The sequence below is a fragment of the Periophthalmus magnuspinnatus genome, chromosome 19 (genome assembly GCF_009829125.3).
Source record: "Periophthalmus magnuspinnatus isolate fPerMag1 chromosome 19, fPerMag1.2.pri, whole genome shotgun sequence".
NCBI lineage: Eukaryota > Metazoa > Chordata > Actinopteri > Gobiiformes > Gobiidae > Periophthalmus > Periophthalmus magnuspinnatus.
Genome location: NC_047144.1, coordinates 24,868,923 through 24,888,918, shown reverse-complemented (window position 1 = coordinate 24,888,918; position 19,996 = coordinate 24,868,923). Strand labels below are relative to the sequence as shown.

General features: G+C 39.5%; 4 protein-coding genes across 4 annotated transcripts in view; all 4 read left to right on the top strand.

Moving 5' to 3' along the window:
• Positions 1 to 6,735: 6,735 nt before the first annotated feature.
• Positions 6,736 to 11,197, top strand: gdf10b (growth differentiation factor 10b). Its single transcript, XM_033984183.2, has 3 exons — positions 6,736 to 7,126; positions 8,573 to 9,468; positions 9,787 to 11,197. The coding sequence occupies exons 1-3, from the start codon at positions 6,877 to 6,879 to the stop codon at positions 9,976 to 9,978; spliced, it is 1,338 nt and encodes a 445-aa protein (XP_033840074.1). The 5' UTR covers positions 6,736 to 6,876; the 3' UTR covers positions 9,979 to 11,197.
• Positions 11,198 to 11,525: 328 nt separating this feature from the next.
• Positions 11,526 to 13,564, top strand: gdf2 (growth differentiation factor 2). The gene is made up of 2 exons (XM_033984184.2): positions 11,526 to 12,295; positions 12,498 to 13,564. Exons 1-2 carry the CDS (start codon positions 11,965 to 11,967, stop codon positions 13,379 to 13,381), a joined length of 1,215 nt encoding a protein of 404 aa, XP_033840075.1. The 5' UTR covers positions 11,526 to 11,964; the 3' UTR covers positions 13,382 to 13,564.
• A 1,292-nt stretch (positions 13,565 to 14,856) lies between these two features.
• rbp3 (retinol binding protein 3) lies at positions 14,857 to 17,364 on the top strand. Its single transcript, XM_033984182.2, has 4 exons — positions 14,857 to 16,119; positions 16,204 to 16,394; positions 16,586 to 16,728; positions 16,819 to 17,364. Exons 1-4 carry the CDS (start codon positions 14,926 to 14,928, stop codon positions 17,142 to 17,144), a joined length of 1,854 nt encoding a protein of 617 aa, XP_033840073.1. The 5' UTR covers positions 14,857 to 14,925; the 3' UTR covers positions 17,145 to 17,364.
• Positions 17,365 to 18,173: 809 nt separating this feature from the next.
• The window catches only part of antxr1c (ANTXR cell adhesion molecule 1c), a 43,399-nt gene continuing 41,576 nt past the window's right edge, over positions 18,174 to 19,996 (top strand). The window contains exon 1 of the mRNA XM_033984187.2: positions 18,174 to 18,372. Coding sequence (XP_033840078.1) covers positions 18,203 to 18,372 — 170 coding nt within the window. The 5' untranslated portion in view covers positions 18,174 to 18,202. The remainder of the gene's footprint in view (positions 18,373 to 19,996) is intronic.

Here is a 19,996-nt window from a genome sequence, read left to right as displayed (position 1 = left end):
TCTACGAGTTGATGAAAAGTGTATTTGGAAGTGTTGCCAGTGTCAAGCAAAGCCAGTTTATTTGCAGAATTAACTTTTGGAATTACCTTGATCAAATTCAGTTGATTAGAAGTGAAGGGACGATGTTGATTAGACAGATACTGTTGTAATTCTAAGTGCTTCAATCAAGAGCTGGATGTTCCCGTTTTCTGTCAGAAAAATAGCACTACACACCTGCAAATGCAAGGTTTTAACATGTCAGCTGCTTGCCAGATACTAACACCAACAAACTGTAGAAGTATCAAGATTTATCTACACATGATTCAGTCAGAGATTGTCAAAACAAAAGCATTGCTGGGAGAAGAGTTAAATTTACTGTTAAGAGGAATTACATCCAATATTTATTTTACTTTTTCCCCAATCACTCTGCTATTTCTATTATCTGCACAGTATCTCGTCTTTTTCACTCGTCAACTTTCTGGGACAGGAAACAATTCAGTAACCCCACTCATCATGACTCCAGTTGTTCATGTCTGCAGCACTTATGGAAACCGTTGTGATAAATACCATGACAATTCCTATACAGCAGACATGCCATACCATATTAACCTCAATATGATGGAGTGTGTGAAGGCAAAGGGGAATCTAGGGGGGTCTAACTGAGTACAGTGCACTATCCTCTCAAATCCCTTCAAAAAGCAAGCATTCCCTGGTGCATTTATGAAAAGACCCCATTTATAGACATGAAAAAAGAGCCTGTTTCAATGTTTCAACAGACTTGAAGTGCAGCGGCCAAGTTAAACAATGTGCCTGGCCAGAAAATATTGAAAGCCATAATGCACCAACTTAATTCCATTCTTTTGCATGAATACAGAATACAATTTCGGGACTGGTTGGAAAACTCACTATGTCTGTATTGACAGAAGCACTGACATACAAAGTACCACACTGCACGAAAACCAGCTTGAGGAGAAATGACACCACAGGCAGTCGCAGTGGGGCCGCAGCACGTCACAGCTAAATGACAAGTGATTTATAGACAGCTGGGACAAAATGCTAAGAAAAACGCAATCGGACGGAAATGTGAAAGGGAAGTAGGCTTGCGGAGGAGAAAAAGTAAACAAAGACGCAGCAATAAAGTGAACGGGGAAGATGGAGAGCGCCTGGTGCCAGTGGTGCGTCCATTTGGTCCATTAATGTGGAGAGTGACTGCTTCACTGACTGGGAGAACTATGGGAAAATGGAGCCTTCCTGTAGGGTTGGCCCTTGAAGTGATGGATAGGAGTGAGGTCAACTCATCACAGGCATAAACAGTGGGGGGCCATTGCTGTAAACTCAACTGTATGTTCTACTTGCAAACTAGTGTTATAACATTTTGCTGTTTCCATTAAAGTTAGTACGGAAAAGCACCAAATGGGATTCTCCTTCCTACGATTGGATGACATGGAACAGAGGATGATGGAACTAGCAAGCATCTACCTGCTGCTACAAACACAAGTTCTTTCTAAATAATGGGAAAAAATTTACAAGTAGAGCGTCTACCACCTGCTTGTTTCCATAGAGATGTGCTTGCTTTTCCTGAATGTTATGCAGTTTGGCATCAAATTATGGGTCAGAGCAGAGACAATCTTGCTCATATTAAGAATACATGTTTTTTAAGTCATGTTTGAACATAAAAATAAAATAAATGATTAGATAAGTTTAATGTCTGTGGAACATTCCCAGAAAAGTTACATATGCAGGCAACTTAAATGACGTTTTGCCATTTCTTATTCCCAAGTGAACTTCATCCTTGGCTAAATTCACCTCTAAGACCATCTGAATACGAAGAAACCATATAATATACAGTTATATGTAATGTGTTCACGGCAAGGTTTAAATACAGCTGCTTCAGAGGTCTGAATAATGGGTGCAATTTCAGATTGTTGTAAATTTTTCAAATAACTGACAAACATATCATAGAAGATTGTTCTCAGACAGCGACCTCTGAGGATATACTGCCAACCGGCTCCTTAGTGCAGTGGGAAGAAAATTACAGTCTTAAAAACACTCCAGAAAAGTACAGCCATTTAGTACTGAAAGCTCTCCTCATGGGACACATTCACATTCATCCGTTAAAGTGTCATGAATTGACGTTTGATTTAGTATGAGTTTGTAAGGTTTAGGCCACAGCTGTAAAGGTTCACCGTGACATGATTGGTGAGTTTAAGATCCAAGCAGCATCCATCAGACTTTTTGCTGGAAATCAACAGTTGGATGGTACAGCAAGATCGTTTTTCAAAAGTCTGCCGTGGTCTGTCTTCAGGTTTGTCTTCGTTTTGCTCCCGTCTGTCTTTAGTTTTTAAGTTCACCACCTACAGCTTAAACTTTAAGATCTGGTTTCTCACTTTCCCTGTGTGCATAGGGATTTCCCCGAGTCCATATTCCAAACCATAATGAATCTAAATTTCCTCCTTAAAGTCGATTCATTATCCTGCCTTCAGAGTACTGCATACACTTTTGGAGCGTTAAGAGACAATGAGAACTTTGCTTTGTTAAAATAAAATAAAAACATGCAAAATAATTTTCCTAATTGGGTCACTTGAGGGAAAGCATGTCAGAGCTGAAATCCATCATGCTGATTGCTGGCCTTGTCTTCACAAAGCCACATGGGGGTGGTGCTGCTGATGGAGAGGGACTCGTGGAGGGTTCATGCGGTTTTGGATTCGACGCATGCTAGCTGGATCTCAGGAGAGAAGGCCGCACATAGCAAGGAGCAACTCATTACCTCAGTTAGTCATTCCCACTGTCCGCATTGGGATGATAAATGAGCTGGTCTACGTGTGCGGCTGGGATGGTCATGTAGTTCAAGGTCGAAATGACATCTATCGAGAGGCTCTTATAGATCGGGTAAGAGAGGAGCACTTTCCATATATGCGAGTTGTGTGGGAACGTGAACACGCCCCGGAGTGGTGGAGCTGAGGGCCCTAAATGTGAGAAGCTATTACAGAGGTTAATGTATTTGCCTATGGGGACATCTCACAGCCAAGTACATCTATTTCTCTGTTACTTTGGATATGTGAATTGACTTTGATTGCTTTACTATATGGTATGACACAGTTAAACATACCAGAGCTAACTTTTTTTTTTTTTTTTTTACATGGAAGTATAATAAGGGAAATGACATTGAAAATATAACAGGTTGGTGAAATGGGTGGATAAATTAGCCACAGTGAATAATTATTTTTAATATATATTACATTTGCTATAACTAAAATGAGAATTACAGCAACTTTATATAACCTGAAGTTTATGTGAAGTGTAATTAAAATCATCGTACTCTACTATACGTCATGTAGATTATTACATCATTTTCTTCAAGTATCCAAAGGTTAACCATAGTAAAGTCATAGCTATACTGCTGAAAAACGTTGACTTCTTTTCCAAACATGTCACATTTCACACACCTCTTTTGCAGTCCTCCAAAATCCTCCTTTTTTCCCCAGACATATTTATCTAAAGTAGTCAAGTGCATTATGGTGACAACTACCCTGTCAGCAACGTTCCCAGGTGCATCTGTTGTCTTATGCTCCTCATATTTCAATAGACTCTGGCAAATTGGAGCCATTTGCAGTCATAAATTTGTCATGGACTAGTTCCCATATGACTCAACCTGACTGCTGCGACACTGCACACCCAGAGCTCTCATGGAGACTGCATAGATTTGTTCACACAAGTGTCATTTTAGTTGACTGATGTTGATTTAAGTAGAAGTGGTGAGAGGGGAGGTATGCCACAGTGTGTGGATAGCTTGGCACTTGGCAGACTTGACATGAGGGGATGTCACAGCCCTTGGACTTTCTCTCACAAACATCCATAACCAGCAGCAGCAGCAGAGCATGAATGGTCATTCAGCTCTCGCCAGCAGTATGAAAACAAGTCAAAGGGAGGAAGAGGAGGAAAGAAGGGGGCGGATGAAGAATGGCCTCCACGGCCAAAAGAAACATGGTGGGCTCCTCCGTCTGACTCTGTCCTGATGAGCACCCCAGGCAAATATTCTGTGAATGAGAGCATGGTTTTGAGGGGGGTATACTTCCATTTCACAGGAGAAAGAGGAGGAGCTGAATCAGAGATGTCATAGATGTTCATTTTGGTGTTTTGCTTACATTACTTTGCCTGTTGTCCTTTGTTTGTCCATGTGTGAAAACATTCTATTGTATAGAATACTGTGCATAGCTTTGTGGGCTTTGCCTGAACCATGGGATGTGCATAGTTCAGACACTGATCACACTGTATGTGACAGCTTAATAATAAAAAACCTCCCAAGAGACATTGCAACTACTGACAGTGTGTGTCTACGAGCAAAAATCAATCAGTGTCACAACAAACCTCCAGTGAGTGATGTACTGAATTATGAAAGTTATGTTATCCCATTCCAGTTAGAAACAAATAATAAATATTACTAAAAACTACAGCAATCTTTTTCATGTACCACAGGCATTTTTACATGAATCATTTGAAAGGGCACATTTTGGGCTGATTGAATGAGTGACTGTCTTGGATATGTCAGAGGAATCTCTTGTGTGTTGTCCTTTTGTTATAAGTAAAGCAGTCCAGAACAGCCTTTAAACCAATGCAATCATGTATTTATAAACAATATTGAAATTTCTTGATGTTGTTTGGCAATATACAGGAAATGACTTACTATCTTTTTTGTATGTTTGAAAATAATTACATCCTTAGAAGTATGTTTCATCACTAGTACAATTTCTCTCTAACACATCATATTTTACATAATACCCAATTGTTGTGGGGTTAGTTGATATGTGTGGGACACAAAACCTCAACATAGCTTTTTGATTCCTGGCAGCAAAAACATTATAATGAGGTGACATTATGATCACTTAGAATGTATACTCCTTGGACAAAACCATTTTCAATGCAACCAATTATCCTTTAAAATCCTGCTTGGACATTTACTCTCCTTCTCGTATAGCGGGAGGGCTGTAAAGTGAGCAACTCTATGAAGTTTGCTGTGGGTGAGATAAATACTCACAAGGGTTTCAATTACCTTTGAAGCAGCAGCTAATCATTGCTCTAGAGAAGACTTGGCTCAGTGGCTACAGCTGGTTAACCAGAGGACGCACTGTGGGCTGGCCCTCGTCCATGAAGCAGGCTGGCACTGAGAGCTGAGAGTACATAGGAGGGATGCATTTTACTTGGAAATCGGAAGGCTCAAATGCTAAGGTCCAATGGTATAACTGTATATAAGGTCAAAATAGTGTCATGTATATTCAAAGGCCACGTTCTATAACTTAACTTCATAAACACACCTTCATCAACATGTCTGCAACATCTTGTCCGACAGCCTCCAACAAGTATATTTTGAATGTCCTTTCTCTATTCTTTCATATAAAGCAGCCCTATGTAGAAATTTCCACTACAGTAAATGTACATAAATGTTATCTTCATATTTTCAGTCAAATTTAGAACATCTTTATGAAGAAAAGATAAAAATCCAGTCAGGTTTTCATCTAGAGTCACTCAGTTTTATGTTTGTTTAAAAACTGCACACAATCATCATGAGTCCATCTGACGAAACCCTTGGAGATGTATCTTTCTAACCCATTAGGACCAATTAGAGGAGACCACACTGACAGATAAGACCATCCAACTCCCTAGGTGGAGAGAGATGCTGTCTGACTGAGTGGCTGAAGCAAGACATCTTTTAAACACATACCCCTGTTTAACTGAAAGAGATCCCAGTCCCACCAGTGGCTCTTTATCTCCTCTGCAAGTCCCACTGGTGTCAAAGAGCCCCTTGTGGTTCCCTTGGGCACTATTGGAGGTATTTTAATGGCAGTCTGATCCTATGTATCTCTAACCTGCTGCCATAAGAGAGAATACAGCCATTGTGCAGCACTAGCAAGAGTCTACAGAAAAGCACATTATCTTGTAGAAAAATGTCTCTTTTCCTATTTAAAAGTGTTCTGCATCAGCTCTTCACCCCATGACCAAAACTGTACACAGCATCTTTCTTTGTCTAATATATAGAAGAATAGCACGACATGTGTTATCACTTTAATAGCCTGTCAGCCTTGAAACGTCTTCAGTTTTTTATTGTACTGTTTATATTTCAGCGTTCAATCTGTTCTTTAAAACACTAGGAGAAAGATAATATCACTCACCTGGAAAAGGTCTATCCTCACACATGTGGCTATCTGAGAAAGAAGACGAAATGAACAGTTACTCAACAACTTGCTATAGGTTAGGCAATGGTGTCAAGTGTACAACAAAGGCTAGTAAAAACACAAAAATGTCTGAAATATAGTCTTCTTTGACAAGGAGAAAATGCAGGCTCAAAATTGTTCTGTTTTTTTGTTTTTTTTGTTTTTTTTATTTTTTTGTTGTTGTTGCTGTTGTTGTTTTATTTATTTTAACGTTTTGTTTTTGTTTTGTTTTATTTTTTTATTTTGCACTCTTCTCTTTTAATGATAATTTTGCTATTTATTTTATTATTGACGTTTTGATTAGTTGGTTTTGTGATTATGCTTATTCTTTCAATCACTTACTTTGTGTACCAATTGTGCTATACAAATAAACCAGGCTGTTTATTTTCTCGTTACACTTGTATTTTCTACATTCTCAGCTCCTGGCAGGGTGATGATGTTCAGCAGTTGTAGTTCACCTCTAAGAATCCGTGGATCTCGTTGGCTGTGCGTCTGCGTCACCGCGTGCCATAAAGAGGATCATCCCGTACGCGCGCACACAGTAGGACAGCCCGTAGACCGTGAGGCGCGCAGAGCTGCTCACACGAGAATCACCTGGATACTACTGGCACGCCACCTTATTACTCCAAAGTCGCGTTAAAGATTCTGCAGCGGGTTTTGAATGGAACTATCTGTCTGAACGTCAGCCATGGCGAACGGGCTTTTTCATATTGTGCACATATTGGTGATTTTGGAGAGCAGTTGGGGTAAAGTGGCACCGCTGGAGGAAGTTGGTGAAGTAGTGCGTCCGAGTGAAGGTGATTCATCGCAAGTAGAAAGCGCCAAACGAGACATGATTTCGGTAAATATGTTCAAAGTGTACGAGAAGTACAGTAAGGACCCGCAGAGCCACAGCCAGCGGGATGGAAACACTGTGAGGAGTTTTAAAGCGCTCCCAGGTGAGTTTTCATACATGTGTGCGTATCAGGGTCTGGGTTCTCTCACGTGTAGGTTACTTTTAAGCTTCTATACAACCAAAATGAGGTTTATATAACACGTGCAGTATCATTATGGGCATTCAAATTTGAAGTTTATCTCAAAATTATTCTTTTATATACAAGGACTGCTGTCTAGAAGCTACAGTATTATTTTTTGGCTACAAACACAGACAAAACATAGGCTCACAGTGGCAGTAATACATTTATTTGTAGTAATAAATGTAACTTGTGACTTGCTTTTATGCCAACACATAGACCACCAGCTTCAGTTTTTTAAGCCTGGTATATATCACCTAATTTTTCCTGAGTTTGTGGTGAGGTTAGTTGCGATCATTTGTTGTATAAAATGGTTATTAGGATATAACTACATTATAATGCAGAATAATAATAGTAAACTGTCATTGAAGTGTCCAGCCAACAGCTGTTGAGTCCATCTTCAAGTGTCCTAACTGGTCCATAGGGTGCGCATCTTTACCTCTGCGCCTTGTCACTACGAGATTTAGTGAAGTGGGAGACTGACGCCCCAAAGTGTGCAAGTTCACCGGTAGCAGCACCAGCCTAGGTGTTAGACAAGAGACTATTATCACACCCAGACACCGGCTGCGCAGAGAAAAAAGCCTCAGAGGAGCTCTTTCTGCACTAAGCACTTCCATATGCTGTGGACCCACTGGACAGATCCACTGTTTGTCTTTCAGGCTGCGGTGGAAGTGTGGGAGACAAGGTTGAACTTGAAGATTACAGCGATATAGGATGAGGTTTTGGTCATGCGTGAGGCAGCACTTAACCAGACTGCTTTTAATTCTTTCCATGCTGTTGCTAATGTCAGTCACAAGTGTGGGGAAAGATTTATTAGACTGCGATTCATGTCAGTCAGTTTGATGGGGGAAAAAGAGGGAAGGAGCGGGGCAACTTCTTCATTGTTCATTTCAGGGAGAATCCACCTTGAGGGCTTCAGATCATCTGTTAAACCAAACATCTGTATGGCCAAACCACTAAACGCATCAGTGCAACTCTGTCAAGTCACGAAAAGCTCGGCCCTTTGAATCTCATATTCTTGGTGCAATTACAGGATCATTCTTCAAAACACTGAGGATGTTTTGAAGCTTAGTATACTCCAGTGTGGGTTGCAGCATATTAGAATTTTTCCTCATAAATCTTCCTTGGATTTAAAGTCTTGTGGGATATATAGTTATTGTAACAGTCTGTAGCTTGATTGAACTATAGCTCAATTTGGGGTTTTAAGTGGACAAGCCTTTATCCAAGTGCATATACATCATCCAGAGATAATTGCTGCTTCTGTCTGGTTTTAGTGTAAATTTATGTCTAGAAAGATGATGCATAAACAAGTCACAATTCCAATTCCATCATGCATTAACAAATATAGTTAACATTTGTCTTTTTTCGCAGTGATATCTCAAGGCAAGGAATTCTTCCAGTTCAATCTAACCTCCATCCCGGACTCGGAGCTCATCCTCTTGGCCTCTTTTCACTTCCTCCACAAGCGGCCCCGGCAGCAGCAGCAGCAGCAGCGAATGTGGCGCTTCCGAAGGCCCCGACACACATCTGAATCCCATCCTCTCCATCAATCTCCGAGACTCCTCTTCCACGGATCGTCCTCAAACTCCGATTTTGCAATACCACTGGGAAACATAACTCTTGGCTCGTTTAAGAAAGGATCTTGGCAAACTAGAGACATCACAGCAGTGTTGAAACATGCTAGGGATGTCAGGAAGCTTGTGATCTTTGCAGATTTTGATATGGGATATGCTCAAACACAGCCTCGGGGTGCTTCTAATCAAGAACGTTTGTCTTCAGCTAACGTACCCTACATTATGGTGTATGCAGATGACCAAGCAATTGATGAGCCAAACAGCGTTGCTTTATCACTTCAGCGATATGGTCCAGCTTCTGTTGGTGATGATTCAGCAACAGCATCCAGAATTAGAAGAGAGCTTAATCTCCAGATTCAAACTAATGACATCGAAGAAGTCCAGTACAACAGCTTTAAGAATCATGAACTATGGCATAACACATATTTTCCAGCCAAAGCTAAAACTGAGGTTAAACCTATTAAAAAGCAAGGGCAGGAGAACAGCGAGGGTCTGAGCAAGCCCCAGGTGCTGAGCTTTGATGAAAGGACGATGAAGAAGGCCAGGAGAAGACAGTGGAGTGAGCCCAGAGTTTGCTCAAGACGATACCTAAGGGTGGACTTTGCAGACATTGGCTGGAGCGAGTGGGTTTTGGCTCCAAAGTCGTTTGATGCTTATTACTGTGCTGGCACCTGCGGATTCCCCATTCCCAAGGTGAGGAAGTTTAGATAGTATTCAAAAAGTATTCAAAGATATGCAATTTAAGAAAAATGTATACCTACTTTTGTACTGCATTAACAGATTGGTGTTATCATTTATTTATTTATTTAACTTAATATATTTATTTGAGCTTATTTAATTTATTTTTTGTTGTAAAATCACAACTGCAGTCACCTTGCAGGACTTCACAAAATTGTTAATTTAAACAACCAAAAGTTATAAAATCAAACAATGAAGCTGAAAAAGAGCCATTAGACTATGACAAAAGCTGTAATTTAGAAGAATGTTCATTTGCTTATTTTGCTTTTGCAGGTGGTGCATCCATCCAATCACGCCACCATCCAGAGCATTGTCAGAGCAGTGGGGATCATTCCTGGTGTTCCTGAGCCTTGTTGTGTTCCAGAGAAAATGAGCCCTCTTAGTGTACTTTTCCTCGACCCAAACCGAAACATGGTGCTCAAAGTTTACCCCGGCATGTCAGTGGATACTTGTGCTTGTCGGTAGAGCTGGGGTCACTAGAACTATAGAAATGACTGAGTAAAGGGTATACCAGCCATAACCTCGAAGGATAAATATGAACCTTTGGACATGAGTTTATTTCTCGGACATACCCTATGGTGACTTCTATCCCTGTGCCAACTATTCACAGTTGTGTTTCATTAAGCAATTCTTCAATAACTCTTCAAAAGTGCACTTACAGTACTGTGAGTATGCAATGATCCGGAAGTCTTGGAACAGATTAGGTGGATAAGGCACACTTAAATAAGCTTCTTAGCATACTTTCCTGCCTCTTTTACACTGGGAGAGTTTTTTTTTTCTTCTCTTCTTTTGACTTGATAGCTTCTTTTAATCCAGGACTTTTCCTGTGCCGTATAATTGGGAACACATTTCAACAACACTTTCCTAATTTAATGTTGCTGTTTGTAGTTTCAAATGGCTAGCCCTAAGTCAATGCCACGTTAATAACCTCTAAAATTATATTATACTGTAAAAATTGTGCTTAAATGTCGACTTTGTCTTCTTGTCACCTTTCACACAATACATACAGTATTCAAGCCTGTGATTACAGGGGACATTCTGTTTGTTATTAGAACCTATTTCTTACACGTGATGATAGTTTGAATCAGTTGCGTTGAGAGCACATTTTAAGACAAGGCAGTGCTGCCCCCTGCTGTCTATTTGGGATTTATGCAATGGTATTGAAATCATAATTGTGTGTGTTTATCACTTTTCTCCATAGTAAAAACATATTTGTGTTTAATTACCATTGTATGCATCAGTAGGCTAGATTTCACTAGGTTTCACAAAACAGACGAGATTACCAGCAATGTTTATATGAAGTGTAGGCATATACTGTGAATGTAGGACCATTACTGTGTGAGAATTTATTTTCAGACTAAGTTTAAATAACTTTTGTTCACATTTGAAAGCTTCAATCAATATTATTATGTTAAAAATATGCAAAAACTAATAAGTTGGGTAATTTTGAAGTTTGAGTTCAAGTTTTGTGGATGCAATTACATTTATTTAATAAATCCTAACCCAGTAACTTTGGGCATTTTGGCCTTATTTATCAAGTGGAATCAGAGCAAACACATTAGACACCTACACGCACATTTGGAAATGCAGGATTGCCTTGACAGAACTCATAGTCACTCAGAGAGGACTTGCAGAGCCCCTTTTGAATGGCCCAGGGATCAAACACACCCTCTCATAGCTGGGATGCTAACATTAACCACTCTGCCTTTTCCATTTGTCATTTATAGTTTCCATATTGATGACTCATTTCATATTGAACATAGTCCAAGGAAGAATATCAAAGATATCTAATAATAAAAACAGTGACTGGAATTCAGGCCAGTGACACTAAACACACTAATCTCTGGACTTTTGGCTAAAAATATAAAACTCAATAGATGAAAAAGCTATTCTTATACATGATGTTTAAATTTTATGGTATATGGCATCTACATTTTTTAAATAATAAGAGACAGTTGTGATTCAGTATTACAAAATATTACAAATTTCCTTCAGGACAAATGAGTAATCTTGAATCTTGAATAATAAATACATTCAAAGTTGTATCAGTCATCAAAAAGTATGTTTTATTTCTGCTACTCCTGCTCAAACAGTATCATTCTGAGCTGGGAAAAGGGACATAATCAGGATATGTCTGCATCCTAAGGACCCCACAGTTTGTAGTGCCTCCCTCATTATCACTGTCAGTGTTTACAAAGACTTCATTAGCAGCTCGCCCTTTATTGATAAACAGCCTAAAGAAGGCATCTTTGAGGGGTGATAAGCCTGGGTGAGCTACTGTTTTGGTTGACACAAGTCCCTCTGTTTATATTCGGAGCATGGGAGCGGACATAACTGCGGTCCTTGCAGTGATGCATTTTCAGACTGTGCCATTACAAAGTCACTTTTAATGTGTTTGGAAGAAAGTAACAGCTGCTAAAGATTGGAAGGTGCAGAAAGCTTTCTTTGAAAATGCTGAACATCAGAACATTCCTGTTCCAGTTGTGTTTGAGCCTTGTGGTTTCTGGTGGCTCCTGCAAGCCCTTAATTGGTGATATTCAACCAGAAGACAGTGAGGGACTCTACTCTCAGCTGACACAAGAGGAAGACACAAAAAACAGGATGGCAAATCTTCTAGGGACAATGAAAGAAGACTTTTTGAGGAAACTCAACCTGTCGGATGTTCCTCAAGAGAAAAACAAGATCACTCCTCCTCAGTTCATGATGGAGCTCTACAACAAGTATGCTTTGGACAGCTCAGTCATCCCTCAGTCTGATGTGATAAGGAGCTTCACTGTGCAAGGTACAGTTTTACAACTTCAATATATAAATCAATATTTTACAATATTGATTTATATGTTTGTAGGAAAGAAATGAGTTGGACCTCAACCATATAGTATGTGTCAAATAGCCATTATGCAGTAGCTATTATAAATGCGTTTCACCAATCAATTCTTTGAGTAATTTGTTTCTTTTTTACATGGTCTTTGTTGTCTTTTCTGTAGATATATCACTGAGAGGGATCAATGGCACCAAGTCCAAGCAAAGGATGATATTTAACATCACTATCCCCACCTATGAAATGATCACAGCGGTTGAACTGCAGCTCTTTTTTCAGGCAAACACAAGGTCAAAAGACTGTTTCAATGGCACTGTTAAAGTCTATGAACTGGACACAACACAACTTCTGGTTGGTAAAGAAGTAACCTGTTTCCACAGCAAGTGGGAAACATTTGATATCACTACATCTGCTAAAAGCTGGATTAAGTCTGGCAGTGAGGTCTGTGGGGTTGATGTAGTGGTGGACACCAAAAGCTGTAAGACTTCGGACAGTAATAACAACACAGATGGATGTTTCAACATGTCGGTTACCGACACCACTTCTGCAGCTTTGATAATCTTTTCTGATGATCTTGGAAGCAGAAGAAGAGAGGCAAAGAAAGAACTGAAAGACATGATCATTCATGAAGAGGAAAGCATCCTCCACTATAACACTGTTGAGGAAGAAAATGAATTCTCCAATGTAACATTTGAGGATCACCGTCCAAGAAGGAAAAAACGAAAGGCAGAGAGGGAGTACTGTCGTCGCACCTCACTCAAAGTCAATTTTAAAGAAATTGGATGGGACAGTTGGATTGTTGCTCCTCCAGAATATGATGCATTTGAATGTCGGGGCCTGTGCTACCATCCTCTGACAGATGAGTCATCCCCATCCAAGCATGCGCTCATTCAAACAATAATGAACATCAAAAACCCCAAAAAGGCCAACATGGCATGTTGTGTTCCTATTAAACTGGACCCAATCACAGTTATGTATCAGGAGAACGGACGCCTCACTATAAGGTATTTGTATGAAGAAATGAAGGTGGCAGAGTGTGGCTGCAGATAGTTTCATAGAAAAGTAAATGGCAGTCTGACGTTAGTCTAATCTATATTGTAATATTGTATATATTTTATTTTTATGTTATTAATGTATTTAGAAATCATGTGCAGTAAAATGTCAATTTACCTCATTTTATTGTATAGGTAGTACAACATGTTTCTGCATTGATGCATATCGTAATTAAGTAAATCGTGCCAACATGTAACAAGTCTGCTAAATAAATATTATTTTTGTTAAATGGTGAATTATTTTATTCATGCTCCTGAACTAACTAGGATTGTGTGCGTTTGTTTTAATGAATAGTAATAGCTTCAACAAACCGCTAGAGGGAGATAGTATACTGTGTAGAAGAGGAGCTTAATCCCTTGATGCAAAGGCACACAGAACAGCTTCACACACTAACCTCATTTCACTCAGTTTAATGTGAAATTACACATTATTGTAGAATCATGTGAGTTAAGTGACATCAGGTTGTTTGGCTTGGCTTTTTCAGACAAAAATACACGGTTTCTTGTTTGCCATGACTCCATTTGGAAATGTATTTATTTAAATTTGGAATTTATGTAAAATATCCATGCTTAACACTTTTAGATGCAGAGGTAAATAAGGAATATTTTCTATAATAATGCCCTTATTGATTCAAATGCTTACTGAGACTGGCCAGCAGTTGAATGTTGACTGTTGACAGGAGAGCATCAGGTGAACACCAGTGTTCATGTCCAAAAAAACAGAATATAGAATTGACACTTTGTCTGACCTACTCCCAAACAGCATTGGCTACTGAAGAATGAAGGCTTCTAATAATATCAAACACAAATAAATGCTTCCTACTTTATTTAATGTAATTTTTTTATTAAAAAAAAAAAAAGTGGCTACATAGTTAATTTGATGTTGCTATGGAGATTGTAGACATTTTATTGGCTGAATATAATTAATCTTTAAATAGAGCTATGTAATGTAAGGACATTTTAGCAAAAGCAATATATTGTGAACTTGAACATTTTATATATTCGACTAGGCAGCTATTTGTGTACATTAGAGGGAGCTATTAGAAAATACAATCTAACTGTGTAATCTAATTAATATTTAAAAATAACAATCAAACATTTGTTTGTACCTCTTCAATGTATTTAAGTGAAAACTATTTTAAGCTAATATACAGGTAATATAAGTGATCCATGGAAAGATCAGTTTAGTTTCACACTATATAGTACAATACATATGGATAAAGTTTAATGGTCACAAAACAAAACTGATTGACTCAAGGATCCTTATGTTTTCAAAAATATATACTTTATAAATAATAAAGTTAAAAAAAAGACAGGCATATTTTTGTCCACAAACACCTTTGTTACTACACCTACTTGGCTAGGTTGATTCCCCAGAAGCACTCGGGATAATACGATTACGGGTTTATGATGTAGCAAATCCTCTTACGTGTATGTTAACAGAAACCAAGCAGCCAAAACAGTGACACTTGACAAAGAGCGTCTTTGCAGACGGAGGTTCTGCTTCCATAGCAACTTTTCTCTTTTACACAAGCTGTCAAAATGTCAAAAGTTATCTTTTTTATTGTTTCATTGGTAGTTTTGGGAAATGGTTTCTTTACCGAAGCGACATTTTCTTCCAGCCTCATGGTGGATATGGCAAAAATTGTCATGGACAATTATTGCTCCCCAGAGAAGTTGCTCGGAATGAAGGAGGCAATTGGAGCAGCCAGCAGCAACACAGAGATCCTGAACATCCCAGATGCAGAATCCTTGGCTCGGGTACTCAGCGCTGGAGTCCAAGGCACAGTAAGTGACCCGCGCCTGGAGGTTACCTATGAGCCAAACTATGTTCCAGCAGTTCCACAAACGATGCCTCCACTTCCACCAGAGCAGCTTGTGGCAGTCCTCCAGACTTCCATCAAGCTCGACATCCTGGAAGGTAACATTGGCTACCTGAGGATTGATCACATCCTTGGCGAAGAGGTGGCTGATAAGATTGGCGCACTTCTCCTTGAGTTAGTCTGGAATAAAATCTTGCCTACATCAGCCCTGATCTTTGATTTGCGTTACACTGGTAGTGGAGATATTTCAGGACTTCCTTACATTGTGTCCTATTTTACACAAGCTGAGCCCCCAATTCACATTGACAGTGTCTATGACCGGCCGTCAAACACCACCACTAAGCTCATGTCCCTGTCCGCACTGCTTGGGGAGAGATATGGTACAAACAAACCTCTCATTATTCTCACAAGTAAAAACACAAAGGGCATTGCTGAAGATGTTGCCTATTGTCTCAAGAACCTAAGGAGGGCCACCATTGTGGGGGAGAAGACTGCTGGGGGTTCAGTGAAGATTGATAAGATCAAAGTCGGAGACACAGACTTCTATGTTACAGTGCCAACAGCTAAATCCATTAACCCCATAACTGGCTCCACTTGGGAAGTTGTTGGTGTTAGTCCTGATGTTGAAGTTAATGCTGAAGATGCCCTGGCAACTGCCATCAAGATTGTCCAATTTCAGGCCCAAGTCCCAGCTATTATTGAAGGTGCAGCAGTTCTCATTGCTGACAACTATGCCTTTGAAGATGTTGGAGGTGCTGTAGCAGCTAAGTTAAGGGGACTACTGGCAAGTGGAGCCTTTAACCTGGTTGTGTCTAAGACAGACTTGGAAACAAAATTGTCTGCTGTTTTGGAATTTCTCTCAGGTGGAAAGAGTCTAAAAACATCCAGCAACACTCCAGCACTGCCACCAGTGGTAAATGTTGTTATTACTTAGCAGAAATAAACAGAAATATTGCCTTGTTCTGTCAAATTAATGAATTTATGTTTTTATCTCCAGAATTACTCCCCAGAGATGTACATTGATCTGATTAAAGTCTCCTTCCAAACCAATACCTTTGAAAACAACATTGGCTATCTTCGATTTGATATGTTTGGTGATTTTGAGGAGGTCAAGCCTATCGCCCAGATTATTGTTGAACATGTATGGAACAAAGTTGTCAACACAGATGCCATGATCGTCGATCTTAGGTTGGTAATCCAATATTGCTACAGTTTGTGATCCTGTTTCCTTTTATGAAAAAAAATCACTAAAGCTGTGAAAGTGCCTCACTTTGAGAGTAAATATAGATAAGAACATTAATTTGATATGTTGAGTCTGCTACTATTTGTGCAATATACATTAACAACTCAACTTACACTCACAAAAACTTACTTTACAGAAACAACATTGGTGGCCCTACTACAGCAATTTCTGGCTTTTGCTCCTACTTCTTTGATGGTGACAAGCAGATTGTGCTGGACAAGCTGTATGATAGAACCACTGGTGCCACCACTGACCTTGTCAGCTTGTCTGAACTCACTGGTAATTGTTTCAATGAAATTTCTTTCTTAATGTCACTGTTGACACTTTTTTTATCTTATGTTTTTCACCTTTACCTTCCATTGTGTTCAGGCACAAGGTATGGGTCCAAAAAGAGCTTGATAATTTTGACAAGTCGAGCAACTGCGGGTGCTGCAGAAGAATTTGTCTACATCATGAAGAAACTTGGTCGTGCCATGATCGTTGGACAGACCACCTCTGGATCGTCCCACCCAGCCAAGGCCTTCCAGATCGGAGAGAGCGGCATCTTCCTCAGCATCCCCACAGTGCACTCAGACACCTCTGCTGGACCAGCCTGGGAGGGGGCGGGCATCGCTCCACACATCCCTGTTGCAGCCAGTGTAGCTCTCGACACAGCACTGGAGATTCTCAACAAGCAAGTTGCTGGCCAGAAATAAAGCACACCAAGGAGTCACATTCACACTGGCAGCCAAATAGTTTCAGGAATTAAACTTTAGACAATTACAATTACATTAGTTACACTGAGTCTTTTATAAAAGCATACAGATAATACAATAGAAAAGACATTTTACTAACTACAATTTATGCACACTGAACTTACAAGAAACAAATGTGCAGTTGTGTCTGTGTTTTTATTGACTTTTCAGAATGCATTCACTTTTGGATCTACACATGTGTATCAATTCAAGAGGTGGAAAATAAAAAAAATGGATGTTGTAGCAAATTGTGTCTAATTTCAAAGAAAATACTTTGTTGCTGAATGACATAGTGCATTTTCTATATTACACTAATGTACATTTAACGTGAGACAAATGCATTTATACCAATTACATTTAGTGCTGTTTCATTTCAGTTAGACCAAGTCTTGAAAAGACAGAAATAAAGAAGAGCCAAAAAATACCCTGGTCTTTTTCCCCAGTTCCCAATTTTCACAACAAAATAGTCTTTTAAGTTTGATTTTTAGGCTGTAATGAGTTGACATGGCTCAAGATCCCTTTAAACATCAGGCAGCTTTAAGGAGGGAGGTACAAAATGGGATGTTGACCCATTTTTTCGTCCTTCTCTCCTCCTCATGCTGAAATATGACACCTGGTCCATTTCAGGCAAGTCGTCCCCCAGGCCCTCAGTTCCTCCAGCGCCAAAGCTCCTCTTCTGTACACAGCTTCTTTTTACTTTCTCTGACCGAAACCTGCATCGACATTTTGGATGAAACACAATTTAAGTGATAATTTTAGCTTACCTTTGCGGTTACTGGATTTGTTTTTAGATAATTTGGAACAACTTTTTTCCTGCTGCATTAACCTGTTCTAGTCAGTTGGTTTATCGTGTGCACTCACTGATGCGGGGTGTCATGTTTGCACGCTGAACTCTCCTACAAAGACGTGGAAGCATCGCCTGCATCCTTTGTCTCCATCCGGGTAACATCAGCGGAGGTCACTGTTCGAGGAGTTTTTCTTTTTGCTCCTTTTACTTTTACACTTTTAGAAGGACAAGCATGGCGAGACATGGGTTACTGGGTGTCACTTTTGTTTTGGCGATGTTGGGATTATTTTTGCTGAATTCTTCATCTGTAAATGCCGAGCCGGAGCTGCCTGACGAAGAGGAGGAGGAGGAGGAGGAAAGTTCATGTCAGGGAGCGTTTGACCTCTACTTTGTGCTGGATAAGTAAGTTGAATGTTATCTTATTCACTGTTAGCTTATTCACTTCAAAGTAGTAGCTTGTCACGTCACTCCTAAAAGAGCAAAGTATAACGAACTATAGCAAAAAAAAAAAAAGTCTAGTCTAGTTTTACCTTGTCCACACATTTGACTTTCTTACTTGTCCTCGTAGTTATTGGGGGGAAAAAGTGTCGTTTATCGTTCTGTCGGTGCATATTTTCACTGTTTCAGGTTGTCTCTGCTGGGCGCGAGCGCATAGTTTCGCGGGTGCGTGTGTGCGTCATGACGTTCATGAGTGCATCTTACAGTTTGCTGAATAAGCAAAAGAGATTTATATTATTATGCTCTGTCTTATTTCAAACTATTTAACACACACTTTTAGCTCAATTGACTCACATTTGTATGTTATATCATAAAGGGACATTAACTGTCCTTGGTGACTTGTAGGCTACACTCTTTCATTCACTCTTGCACGCCCACATAGGAAAAATGCTGTGGTCTAAGCATTTTTTACCCTGACCTTCAGAGGCTGGATAAAATAAAATCCCAGGGAAACACAGGAATGGAGAGACTGGCTCTCCATGCTGCAAAATTGCTATTCACTTTAAATCTATTCATTTAAATGGGAATATAATTACTGCCATATCCACTGAGGTAAATCAGTGGACAATCTGTTTACTACATAATAAGAGCCTTCAACTGTGTGCAAAACACAACTTAATTATAACCTGGGTAACAAACTGTATTTGCAGCCAGGCATTTGCTGAATTGGATCTTTTATTTAATGTGAAGGAGGTGCAAGCTTGGACAGGAAGCATGGAAAATGTGCTTTGATGAATTTTTAAGACTGGTCCTTACAATGATCAAAGACAGACAGAAATGGTTCCAAATGGTGCGTGGATGTGTCATAGTGACGGCCATAGTAAAAGTTTAAATGATGTGAATGTCTTGTCCTATCTTGAACATGTTTCTTATCTTTCCAACCGGACAAGGCACAGTTGTTCTCCAGATGTTGAGCTGCATTTGGCTGACACTGTGCTGTAAACACTGACACATGCTTCAAAAAATGAAACATCCCCTTTTCTTAAATGTTAGCTGCTATTGTTAGCTTGTCTGTGCGCCTTGTCTGTGGCCAGTTAGGGGGTGACTAACAAGGATTAGCCAACACTGGACTTCATACAGGAGGAAGCTCATTATAGATCTCCTATAGCCCACCTACGGTTCTGCCCCTAAGGCCGGCAGTGTATTTTTTATGGAGAAACTTTTATGTGTTCTGGACTAGGCCTGTTGGGTTCCACATTATGAGAAAAACAGAAAATCAGATAAAAAATATGGTACGTATATAGGCTTCTTGAAGTGTAGTAGACCTATTGATTAAAATCACAAATTGTTAACTACTGTATTTTTACATTTGTCTTTTATAAAACATCTTTTAGCTCATGTTTTAAAGACTGTTAGCCCATATAATGACTATATATTATTTTTATAGTAAAATTTATTCCAATTAATCACTACACTCCTGGATGGATATTCTACTGCATTTGCTGATTTTGAAAGTACTAATTTTAGGAACTGCTACATAATACACCAAAAGCAGTTGTGTAAAAGAGCCTATTGATTACTGTATTCA

Coding starts and splice junctions, on each gene's coding strand:
- gdf10b (XM_033984183.2), top strand. CDS start 6,877: ATGGCGAACGGGCTTTTTCATATTGTGCACATATTGGTGATTTTGGAG. Junction 7,127..8,572: donor GAGTTTTAAAGCGCTCCCAG/GTGAGTTTTCAT, acceptor CTTTTTTCGCAG/TGATATCTCAAGGCAAGGAA. Junction 9,469..9,786: donor GCGGATTCCCCATTCCCAAG/GTGAGGAAGTTT, acceptor TTGCTTTTGCAG/GTGGTGCATCCATCCAATCA.
- gdf2 (XM_033984184.2), top strand. CDS start 11,965: ATGCTGAACATCAGAACATTCCTGTTCCAGTTGTGTTTGAGCCTTGTG. Junction 12,296..12,497: donor AAGGAGCTTCACTGTGCAAG/GTACAGTTTTAC, acceptor TCTTTTCTGTAG/ATATATCACTGAGAGGGATC.
- rbp3 (XM_033984182.2), top strand. CDS start 14,926: ATGTCAAAAGTTATCTTTTTTATTGTTTCATTGGTAGTTTTGGGAAAT. Junction 16,120..16,203: donor CTCCAGCACTGCCACCAGTG/GTAAATGTTGTT, acceptor TTTTATCTCCAG/AATTACTCCCCAGAGATGTA. Junction 16,729..16,818: donor CAGCTTGTCTGAACTCACTG/GTAATTGTTTCA, acceptor CATTGTGTTCAG/GCACAAGGTATGGGTCCAAA.